Consider the following 12,513-nt stretch of genomic DNA (forward strand, 5'->3'; position numbering starts at 1 on the left):
CCTCTGGTGGGGATGGGGCGGGGATCCCCGTGGGTTTAGTTCCCCCAATAACCAAAAAAACCGAAAACAAGATCCACAATTCAAAATTCCAATTCTTTCCCTTTTCCCATACTTTCCTAGCATCCAAACATAGAACACAATTAAAAATCAACCACAACCCAAAAACCTAGATTAATAATCATAAGTATATAATGAGCAAACCATCACATTCAGAGTAATACAAGCTTCTCTTTTACTAAATATGAAGTTTTATCAAAACAAAAAATAAATGGGTTAAAGTATATATATACAGGCTAGGCATCGTTGAACAGGAGAGAGGGGGGGGGGGGGGGGGGGGGGGGGAAACTAAAATTTGAAAGAACAGTTCTTGGAGAAGAAGAGAGAGTAGAACATGAAGAAGAAGAGATAGCAGAATTTGGAGAAGAAGAGAGAGCAGTACCTGAAGAAGACTTTGGAGAAGAAGAAGAAGAGGGACTAAAACCACGCCCTCTTCTGATTCGCTTGGGAGACCCATCTGGGGAAACATTTCTTGACAAACTCCTCCCATCAGTCAGGAGGTCACCTAGCTCTTTGTGATTCTGTGAAGAAGAAGAGAAGAAGAAGGGCTACGGCGCTAGGAAGAAGAAGAATCTGGAAGAAAAGAAAAAAGGAAATATGAGGGGGGAGGGGGCGGCGCTGGAAGAGAAGAAGAAGGGTTAACAAATTAGGGTTTTTTTTTTTTTTTTTTTTTTTTTTTTTTTTTTTTTTAAATTTAAAATTTACACGGGGAGGGGAGGGGTGGGGCGGGGATCCGTGTGAAAAAAAATAAAACCCGTGCCCCGCCTTGCCTTGCATGGGTTGGTTAAAATCCTACCCGTACTTGCGAAAAAAATACAAAAACCCGCGTTTTTAGGGGCGGGGCGGGGGGTGCGGGTTGGGGCGAGTTCTCGGGTTTTTGCTCTCCCCTAACTAGGACAATTCCAAACCTATGAGTCTGTGTATAACAAGGTATTTGCTTCAACAACTTCGAGATCAAAATGAATATCCAATATGTGCCCGGCCCTTTAACTTCTTTAATCGCCTTGTGTGGGCCAATAAGAGGATCGGGTCACTTGTTTGACCTATTTCTTACATTTTATAATTATTTCAGCACTATTTTAGTTTGGTTTGGGTCTATTGTTGGGGAGCCCATCCCTTTTTTCATTTATAGGATCGTCCACTTCTTCTTTCTTTTGGATCAGAAGTGTGAAAGATCCTCCCCCTGTGACCATTTTCCTTATTCAATTACAAAAAAAAAAAAAAAAAAAAAATCCAATCCCACAATATCATCAACGCCTCTACTTCATAGGAATGGGATCTCAAGGCTTTTGTTAGGGTAACCCACAAATCAGTGAGGCCGAAACAGATGCTCGAATGGTTGTGTCAAGAATATTATAAAAGGAAAGCTTGAACCATTTACAAAAGACTTTTGATTGTCAGCTAAAAGCTCACTCTCATTTACTTTTAACAACTATATATAATAACAGCAAAATTAATGGTTTATTCTTTTATTTGGCAGGGACGATTCCCAGGTTCTTATGTGGGTCGGCCACCCACAACGATTAGATATTTTTTAAGTAATTTTGATTCAATTTCAATTAGAGCAGAAATTTTACTTTTTGACATGTCCGCACAAGAGGGGGAGGAGGGATTCGAACTAGTGACCTCCGCTTCATGAGGCGTAGTCCCCAATCAATTGAACTACCATTCGAAGACAATTAAGACATATATTTTATCACTAAACTAAATAATAAGAATAACTATTCTATTATTAGTCTTAGGAACAAATTTATCTATTCATCTTCCATGTGGGTGCGTAGAGAGTGACATTCAGAGATTGAACAGACAACTTACGCAAAAACAAAACGTTTTTAGACGCGGGCTGGGTGTTGTTTGTGCCAATGGAGAAGAACCAAAGACAGGTGACAGCTAGCTTTTGTTTTTTGTTCTTTTTGGCCCGACATTAAATTCTGGTCATGAGAACATTGAGAAGTCAATGGCGGGTGCATGCATCATGATTAATGGGTTCTTCCAAAAAATCAATATTTAAATAAAAGAAGTTGTGGACCAAGTAAGGTTCGGCTGTGTTAAAAAAATTCTATTTTGTTTTTTTTTTTTTTTAAAAAAAAAAAAACCCAAAAAAACATTTAAACGATGGAAACCGACTTTAACAGAAAGAAATTAATTAAAAAGTATGACTACTGTTTATATAGAAATTAGGGATAATTACACTTTACCTCCCTGTTTTATCCACGGGGTGGCGATTTAGCCCCCAATGTACCAAAATTGTTAGATGACCCTCCTGAACTTGTCAACGTGTGACAAGTTATACCTTCTGTCCATTCGGCCGTCTGTTTGGACAGAAAATCGGTCACGTGCGTTGCATGTGACCGTTTAAAGGATTTCACCTTCCAAAAGTACCCTTTTCCCCGTCAACCTTCTTACCCGCACATGCATTAAAAGAACAAAAGAAAAGGAAAAAAAAAACTCATTCAACCCGATTGTCCAGCTAACTGCTCCGACACAGCCCAGTTGCTTCAACCAAGTGGTTCACGGATCTTACGTTGTAGGTTGTAGGTCGTCCCCAAAGTTGCTCGTGCTGCACGCGAGCACGGCGCGGTGCCTACCGGTGCGACGATCGGGTGGATCGCCGATGGATTGCGATAGATTGCCCAACGGCTACTAGTTTGATCTAGTAGTAAAAGCCCAGAACCATTTATAGCTACAGATTAAGACCCATTTGATAAACCCATCAAAAGCTTCTGACTTTTAATAAAAATCTTATGATTTCAGCTTCCTTCTCTTTTTCCCAGCCATAGTGATTAGTGAGAACCAAATGAAGCGGCTTTTGCCTAGACAGAGAGAGAGACTTTAGAGAGAAAGTTCAGAGAGTAGAGAGAGAGCCTGTATGTTGACATGTGGAAGTGGTGGTGGCAACACATGTGAATCCTTAAGAATCAGGTGTGAGAGTTTTCACACTTTCGGTCTCCATGAACCAATCAATTGAAGCCAAGTCAAAATGATTTCACATGAAGTTGATATTTGTTGACTATATGTGAGGAAGAAAAAAGAGGTTTTGAGGAAGAAGAAGCTAGGCTGATGATGTTGAGTTGGAGCTCTGTTGCAGCAATGAAAAACAGAGTCGAACAAAGACTTTTGTTTTGCATGTTTTGTTCTTTCCCTGACCAACTCTTTTTCTGCAAAATGTTATGGTGTACCTCATCCAACTCAAATAATTACCACGTATGCTAGTACGTGGCATCATGCATGACAAAATGAAACACTCTCTGCATGCAACGTGCATTTCATATTCTTGTAGGTGGCGTGGACCATGGTACCAGCTTCTAGTCCGTCTAGTAAAGGTGAAAACCTGCATAATGGGGAAGCACCCATGGTTCGAAAACTTGGAAAACACCATCCTAAAGTAGTGGTCAGCTCATATGATGCAGTACCTGGTCTCAACCCATGCAGTCCCGGGCTTGGCGATTGCTTTCAACATTATCATCGCATGGGATTTTACTGTCCGATTGATGCCATGCGAGGCATTTTGGGTGCACTAAGCCTGGATTAGCCGGCGTCATATGTGATTAGGGGTTAGGTCGGATTCTTTTGGCAAAAGATGTTTGCTGACCGGACATGTGGTATTCTTGCTTGTGAACAGCCAGTGTTTGATGCTTTCCTTATCGTAAGTAACAAGCACATCGGCCTTACGGGCAGATGCAAGACATCGGGGAGGGCTTCCACGCTGGAGGAGGCTGTCGGGGCTCTGAGATGAACGGATTGATCTAGGCTTGAAGATGGCTGATATGCGTGATCAGAAGAAGATGAGGATGGGTTAGCAGGAAGGAGAGAAAGCAAGGAATCTTCGGGATTTTGAGGTGGGCTTGCCCACGTGGTAGAATGGGGTATTTTGGGGAGCAAAAATGCATTAATAGGTCACGTGCAACGCACATGACCGACTTTCCGTCCAAACAGACAGGCGACTAGACGGAAGGTAAACTTTGCCACACATTGACAAGTTCGGGAGGGTCATCTAACAATTTTGGTACATTGGGGGGTAAATCGCCACCCAGTGAATAAAACAGGGGGGTAAAATGTAATTATCCCTAGAAATTAAAAGTTTGATTATGACATGATTAATTTATGATATTTGAGATTGGAAATTAATTGCATATTTGCATGACCATGGACCAAAAAGTCAATAAAGCACGTGTGAGTTGTGACGTCGTTAAAAGAAAGAGCTAGTTAATTAGAGCGCCACTCTGCAATATTGAATTGGTTACGTGAAGATTTGGCACTACGAAAAAGGCCAAGAGAATCAAAAAGAGAACGGAGCTACACGATTTGGATTCGGAACGGAGCTCCCGGCCTGGCCTCCTCCGATCCCTATATAACTAACTAATAGTCTAAATTTTTTTTCTGACTCATTTTTTTTTTTTTTTGAAAAAAAGAAAAAAAAAAGAAAAAGAAAAAGTGAAAAAGTAAAAAGGTAAATCGTTTAATAAGCTTAACGCCGGTCAAATAATAAAGAAGGCCTTCAACAGTTTGCGATTTTGGATTTCTTCGATTCTTCTTACATAATATCTTCTTAATAGTCTTCAACCATTCAAATTAATTACTTAGTTATTTGTTTTTTTTAGAGCATGAGGAGCAAGAGGTATGTGATCAAAATTTTACATTAATTAAGCTTTTATATATTTGTTTATAAATATATATAGTTTTGGTACACATTTTAATTATATGAAATAATAATTGTATTTACCTAACATTACGGTGCTTCGGTGAACATCAATAATTCTAGTTCCAATCAAATTTTAAATTAACACGCTAGGCATGACAAAGTAAATTGTAAATTACATTTATATGTTTTAAATAATAATTAAATTTTGTTAAATTGTTTATTTATTCTGTTAGTCAGCAATGCTGAGTCAGCAAGCTGAGTCAGCAATGCTGAGCATAGCTCTAAACTATGCAATGCTGACAATCTCTTTTCTCTCTCTTTCCAGTCTAGAGTAGGTTTCCTACTCTTGAGTCTTGACTGGGATCGAAGAGAGAGAAAAGAGATTGTGTTTTGGAGCCATTCACTGCAATCGAAACTTTTCTATCACCTTTATAGGCTTATAACGAATTGAATGCTTCTTTTAATCTGTAAAATCTCTAAAAAAAAAAGCTAAGGGTCCTTTTCAAGTTAAAATCACTAAAAAAATTGCTCGCCTCCTCACAACTCTTATCTAAATTGAGTGGGAAAAAAAATCCTTAATTAACGACTAGATTACGTAGTACGTACGCAAATTGCTATGGCCTTTGCCCTTGGGTGAGTATAACCTGCATGCATGCACACAGTATTGAGCAAAGTACATGGGATTGTGATTATCTCTTCTATTTTAGTAAGAGCATATTTTTATTCATCAAAGCTGACGTAATAATTTCATCAATTCTTAATTTTTATTTTTTATTTTTTAATAATAATTGATTCAAGGATTGGTTTGAAGTACTGTCACGTCAACTTTATAAGATAATCATAAAAAAAAAAAAATATAATTGTTAGCATTACTCTTTTAGTAATATATTTTTATTTATTTGTTTTAAAAAAACAAGGCGCTATTAAGTTGTCTCATGTCAGATGCAAATTTGCTTACTACTTTTGCTGTACACAAGAGAACTGTTGCCACTCTGCGTTTATAAATTTCATAAAATAAAAATGTTAAATACACCACCCTTATCTCACTGCCCACTCGGCTGGTGTAGCATTACTTAACGGTAAAACTATTTACTTAACGGTAAAACTAGCAGCTATTTACCATTATGTAGCATTATTTAATTGTAAAACTATTTACCCTTCTCGAGCAATTATAATCGACGTTAGAGCTAGAAATGCTATTCTAGACCCTCACTATGGTAATGCGATATGGATTAATAGTCGTTGGATCAACCGTTATTAAAAAAGAAGAAGAAAAGAGATCAACTTAATTGAGAACAATGTGACATGAATTGGCAATCAGCCCAGTGGTTCCCTAAAAAACCCTAATAACCCAACTTTCTAAATTCTTTTCCGTACGGCTCCCTAGCCTCCTCCAATATAAAGTCCCACTCCGTTCATACCTTTCTCTTCACAATTAAAGACAATATAATTAACCTCCGAGAAAAACCACAAACTTTCTTTCTTTCTTGGTTTTTTCTCGGCCTGATCGATGGAGGCTTCTCTACGACTCTCCCGCCAACCCAGTGGTTCTCACACTTTGCCAGAAGGAAACGACAATGAAAATAGAGAAGTTTCACTGGAACTATCTCTTTTTTATAAGGACAAGAGAACAAATGAGAGCAGTTCCCCCTTTCCTGAATGTAACGAGAAAAAACCCATCTTCTATAATTTTTTGGGTCTTCAAGAGAACGATGATCAAGCTGATCAAGTCGGTGAAGCTGATGAAGGGCTTGGTCAGATCACCAAGAGCCAACATGGATCGGAGGAGATATCGTTGGAATTGAAGGTCGGTTGCGCTTCTTACACGACCAAAAAGAGAAAAGCAAAGGAAAACCTCCTTGCTTGTAGAATCAGAAGAATGAAACTTAGTTGCCGTGAAGTTAGAAGAGAAGAGATGCGTTGCGGTGTTTCCTTGGAGTTGAAGCTGGGCGTTGATCCCTGGGTTATCAAGAAGACGATCGAGACAAGCGATCTCGGGCATTTGTCGAGGCTCTTGTTGGCAAGGGATGGGGTGAAGAAACATATCTTACCCCAGTGGGATGCAAATCACATTGAAAGCTTACATGAAGGGGTGCAAGTTTGTGTTTGGGATTGTGATACCAAGTCTGAACATCAATTGGTGTTCAAACGATGGGCAAGTAGTGGGAGCTATGTTCTCATTGGAAAATGGATAAAGGAATTTGTGGAGAGGAGGGTCCTGAACAAGGGTGACGAGATTGGACTTTATTGGGATCAAACCAATTCAAGATTTAATTTTAGGATTCTCAACCGGGCTTGAACATGTCTGTTTTCTGTTACTTAGGTAGAAAGAGAAGCAAATTGTCTCTTAATTTGCAGTTTCGTGTTGCGGCTGTTGTAGTTTGGGTGCAGCTTGTTTTTGTCTTTTGCGGATGCAGTAGTTCACTAGTTTGTCTCTTGCTTTATGTTGTAGTTCTGTTTTGGTACTGGTTTCGATCAGTAGTTGTACGTGTGGTTTTCTTTTGGTGAGATTCAGTCTTTACTGGAGTGATGTAATGTTTGGTGTTTGGTTATAAAAGTCTTAATTCATCCAAAAAAAACACATACTTCCTTTCTTGGTTTTTTTCTCGGTCATTTTTTTTTCTTTTTTTTTTTTTTTAATTTATTATTATTATTTTTTATGAATACGTCATTATTATTGGTTTTCCTCGTTGCTGACAATGGGATGGTTGGTTGGATGCTATGGGATGGTTCAAGTTAATGCTTCCATACAAGCCAGAAACAATTTTCATCAGTTCATACTAGGGTTTGGATAATATATTGTCGTAGCAATTTAGTTGTGTTTGCTCTTTATTGGGTGTCCAAACCCCGAAGAAAAAAAAAAAAAAAAAACAAACAAACAAACTTTGGGCTCTAAGAGGCTGCTCTATTAGCTAGGATGATTAAGCCACCGTCTAAAGCTCCTAATTTATAAAGGCCTCGAATCCTTTTTTATTATTATTGTTTTAATATTTTGGACATAATTGGTACGTCGCATGAGGACTTAGAATGACAGAAGTGAAATCCTGCAAAAAACTATATACTAGAAGATCTCATTAAAGTTTCTAATTGCCTCTTCCACTAAACTATATATATATATATATATATATATATATATATATATATATATATATATATATATATATATATATATATATATATATATATATATATATATATATATATATATATATAGAAGGAAGCAGCCCATAATAAAACCAAGAACACGGGAGAACATTTCCTGAATAATCTGGAATTGAATCTTCGTATCGTCCTGCAACTGTGTTTGTTCACCTCTTCCTGATGAAAATCGTGAGCCTGCAAAGTTTATATATATATATATTCCATATGTATACAAGGATAAAAATATCATCAAGGAAAAGCTGAAGCATGTAGTTTTGTATAAATTAATCTGCGTTGCTTTTGCCGCTTGTTACTAGGAAAGACCTACAAATCCTAGTGCATGTGAACGCGCGGGTACGTTAAGAGGACAAATATTATGCCATATTTGGGAGTACCTTTCTATTGATCCATGATTTTTCGAAAACAAATGCCCCATCAATAATGTGTCGTTTAATGTTGTACCTAATCTTTATCTCTATCACTGCTTTATGATTTAACAAACGCATTTATGTGCATATTTTTAAACATAAATTTCTCCCATAACTGACATGAAATGGGCTAAACGCATGGGTTGGTTAATCCAAGTCTTGGTGGTATTTAGCGCTCTGGCTATGTATCTAATTTTAAAGAGTTGGCTCAAGTGGTAAGGATTTTGATATTGGTGCATCGTGGTATCTCTGTAAGGTTTAAGGTTTCAATCCTTTTGAGGTCACATTTGCCGGCGAAGCTAGAAGTTTACTTGAACTGTGTGGAAGGGATGCTTTGCACAGACAAAAGTAATATATATATATATATATATATATATATATATATAGTCAAAAGAAGATAAGAGAAAAAAAGAAAAAGAAAAAGGGAAAAGAAAAGAATTCAACCTATTAAATTTTTACTTATCTTAAAAAATTAAATTAAACTCCCACGAATATACGTGCTAATTCTTGTTCAAAATATCAAGTTCTCCAGAAAATAAAGCAGCGACCAACTCGTCAACATCCGATTGTTTCACACGCGCACCGTCAGACAAAACTCAAAAGTGGTCCCTCTCACGCTCCTTATTGTAGAAGTCGGTAGTTGTACTCCAATTCCTACCACCAAGACATGTACAACTTCTTCCTCTGTCACACAACAATTCTCTGAGGAAGGAAGGGAGTAAAGGTGCAATTTTGAGAAAAAGGAAGAGAGAAGAAAGAAAGAAGAATAGAAGAGTTGGGTTCGGAAGTACCAGTTGCGTGGCAACTTGTGAGTGGGTTGCTGAAAGGTGCGGTCCAGCTGGGCTTCTAGATGAGGCCATGTGGTGCGTTTTGAGTAGCCAACGTTTTATGTTATTTAGTGTCGTTTTATGCTTTCTTTTGTGTAGTCGTTTTATGTTCAAGGGGGTTGCATTTTGTAAGGGGCGTATATAAGTCCCAGGGGCGGTTTTGTCTAGGTATCTTTGATGAATAGTGATCTTGTTTTGGAGGTTGGCATCCTCGAATGTGCCGTATCAGTTATTCCCTAATTTTCATCAAACCAATTTCTCAAATTCTATTCCATTAAACCCAAAATTTCCTTAACAATTAGTGAACAACAATTAAATCTGTTCCAAATTGGTATCAGAGCCCTCGATCCATAGCTTATGAAAACTCGATCCGCTACCATGGCCCAAGAGGCACAAAAACTAGAAGTATTACAAGGTCAGATGACGCAGCTACAGGCTGAAATGGCTACCCGTGCAGAGATGACTCGTCTTCAAGTTGCGCAAGGTGAAACCCGTACTGAAATGCAGAATGCTCGTGCTGTGATTGATCAGCTCACCCAGCTTGTGCAGAAGTTCATAGCTGATGGCTCCAGTCCAGCTAGGGGGCAGAAAACTTCTGGGCAGCGATTCCCTGATTCTCACGTTGCTTCCAGTAGTGGGGGCGGTGGCTTCACGGATGGAACTCACACTGATGAGGGCATCAAACCAAAGCCCTTCCGCTTAGAGCTTCCACGTTTTGATGGTGATGATCTGGCGACATGGTGCTGTTGGGCAGAGCAATTATTCAACTTCTATGATACCCCGGATGCGCAGCGATTATCCATCTCTGCAGTTCACATGGATGGTAAGGCGTTAGTTTGGTTCCAAGAACTTAAGGCTAGTAATACAGTCTCTTATTGGACGGAATTTGTAGAAGCAATTCAAATCCGGTTTGGTCAGGGATCATACGATGATCCCATGGAGAACCTGTCTTATCTGAAGCAAGATGGGTTGTTGGAGGACTACAAGAACAAGTTTGATATACTTGCTCTAAAAGTCCAAAACCTCCCTGAAGCTCATAAACTGAGCTGTTTCTTGGGTGGGTTAAAGGAAGAGATCCAATTACCTGTTCAGATGTTCCACCCCAAGAATTTGGTGGATGCCTACTCTTTGGCACGCATCCAGGAGGAGTGTGTGAGTATCTATTCTAAGGGAGGAAGGCAGAATTGGAGGTCTACCCAATTTTCTCACTCTCATCGTAGCATGAGTACTGAACTCCCGTTGGGAGCAATGAAGGGAGCTTCCTGGGCTAGCAGCAATCGGGGGGTGCAACATGACCACTTTAAACAGAGTACAATGCCGCCAGGGCGGTTGGGGTAGAACCCACAGCGGGCCTCCAATGGGAGCCAGGGCCTTGTGCACGTCCAAAAAATCTCTCAGGCCCAAATGGAGGATAGACGGAAGAGAGGCCTCTGCTATTACTGTGATGCCAAGTGGTCCCACAGCCATGTGTGTGCAGCACCTAAACTATTCATCATTGAGGGTAAGGCAAGGGAGGAGTTGGAAACCGAGAAACAGGCTGAGCCCCCTGAAGAGGATCCGAGGGAATTTTTTTTGGAAGAGTTCCCCGAGATTTCCTTAAACGCTATTACCGGGACCCCAAGCCCAAAGACTATGAGGATAGTGGGCATTATCCGTTTCAAGGAGGTTATCATTCTTATCGACTCGGGCAGCACCCACAATTTTGTTGACACAAAATTGGTTGCCACCTTGGGCATACAACCACAACAACGGGATACCATTACTGTGCAGGTTGCTAATGGGCAGGAAGTAACAAGTCCAGGCTGTAGCATAGCTGTGGAGGTCAAATTACAGGGTCATGTGTTCAAAATAGACCTCTTCCTTTTGCCCCTCGCAGGGTGCGATGTTGTCCTAGGAATTCAGTGGCTCAGAACCTTGGGGCCTATATTATAGGATTTCTCAGCCCTTAAGATGGAGTTTTCCTTCGGTGGAGCCCCCTGTGTCCTACAAGGCCTAAGGCAAGGAGTGGGTCTACGTTGGGAGGAAGGAGCCTCATTTAAACTCACGAGACATGAGAAAAAGGGGGTATTGCTACAAATGGTGAGTCCAGCGGCGCCAAGGTTGCACTTACACCCTACAACTTATGAGAATGGGCAGCTTCAGCCATCCGGTCCCGTGGCCCAAATCCTCAAGGATTATGAGGATGTTTTTCAAGAACCGAAGGGTTTGCCTCCTCACCGGGCCCATGATCATTCCATTCCTTTGATCGAAGGAGCCCAACCAATTTCCGTTCGACCCTACCGTTACCCGATTTATCAAAAGGAGGAGATCGAAAAAATCGTGCGGGAATTATTGGAATCAGGGGTTATACGCCCTAGCCATAGCCCTTTTTCTTCCCCGGTCTTATTGGTGCGCAAGGCGGATGGCACATGGCGTATGTGCATGGACTACTGGGCGTTGAATAAGGTGACTATTAGGGACAAATTTCCTATTCCTGTTGTAGATGAGTTATTAGATGAATTGTGGGGGGTGCAGGTGTTTTCAAAACTGGATTTACGGTCTGGATACCACCAGATCAGGGTAGTGGAGGCTGACATCCCTAAAACAGCCTTTAGAGCTCATGCTGGCCATTACGAGTTCTTGGTTATGCCCTTTGGGCTAACCAATGCCCCCTCTACCTTCCAATGCCTCATGAACCACATTTTTCAGCCTTACTTAAGGAAGTTTATTTTGGTGTTCTTCGATGACATATTAATATACAGTAGGGATATGGAGACTCATCTCACTCATCTCATTTGGGCCCTCGATCTTTTAAGGCACCATCAACTCTATGCTAAGATGTCCAAGTGTACTTTTGGCTATTCTGAGGTGGAATACTTGGGACATGTGGTCACGGCACAAGGGGTTTGTGCTGACCCCGCGAAGATACAAGCAATGGTTGAATGGCCTTTTCCTAAGACCATTAAGGCGTTGAGGGGTTTCCTAGGGTTAACCGGGTATTACAGGAAATTCATTAGAGGCTATGGTTCCATAGCTGCTCCACTTACAACTATGCTAAGGAAAAATGCCTTCTCATGGACAGATTTGGCACAAAAAGCCTTTCAGGCCCTCAAGGTGGCTGTCGCCAAAGCCCCAGTCCTCGCTTTACCTAATTTCTCACAGCCCTTCCTCATAGAATGTGACGCGAGTGGTAGTGGCATTGGTGCTGTCCTTATGCAGAATAACCAGCCTATTGCCTTCCTTAGTAAGGCACTTAAGGGGAAGGCTCTCCACATGTCAACTTACGAGAAGGAATTATTCGCATTAGTAACAGCTATATAAAAATGGAGGCCCTACTTGTTGGGACAGTTCTTTGTAGTTAGAACTGACCAGCAGAGTCTTAAATTTCTGCTGGAACAAAAGGTGGGAACTCCATTCTAGCAGAAATGGATTACCAAAT

General features: G+C 40.3%; 1 protein-coding gene across 1 annotated transcript; it reads left to right on the forward strand.

Moving 5' to 3' along the window:
• Positions 1-6,209: 6,209 nt before the first annotated feature.
• LOC133853831 (putative B3 domain-containing protein At1g78640) lies at positions 6,210-6,998 on the forward strand. Its single transcript, XM_062289856.1, has one exon. It carries the CDS (start codon positions 6,210-6,212, stop codon positions 6,996-6,998), a length of 789 nt encoding a protein of 262 aa, XP_062145840.1.
• The last annotated feature ends 5,515 nt before the right edge of the window (positions 6,999-12,513 follow it).

The sequence above is a fragment of the Alnus glutinosa genome, chromosome 13 (genome assembly GCF_958979055.1).
Source record: "Alnus glutinosa chromosome 13, dhAlnGlut1.1, whole genome shotgun sequence".
Classification (NCBI taxonomy): domain Eukaryota; kingdom Viridiplantae; phylum Streptophyta; class Magnoliopsida; order Fagales; family Betulaceae; genus Alnus; species Alnus glutinosa.

Excerpts from the sequence above, each read along its gene's own strand:
- LOC133853831 (XM_062289856.1), top strand. The coding sequence starts at position 6,210 with ATGGAGGCTTCTCTACGACTCTCCCGCCAACCCAGTGGTTCTCACACT.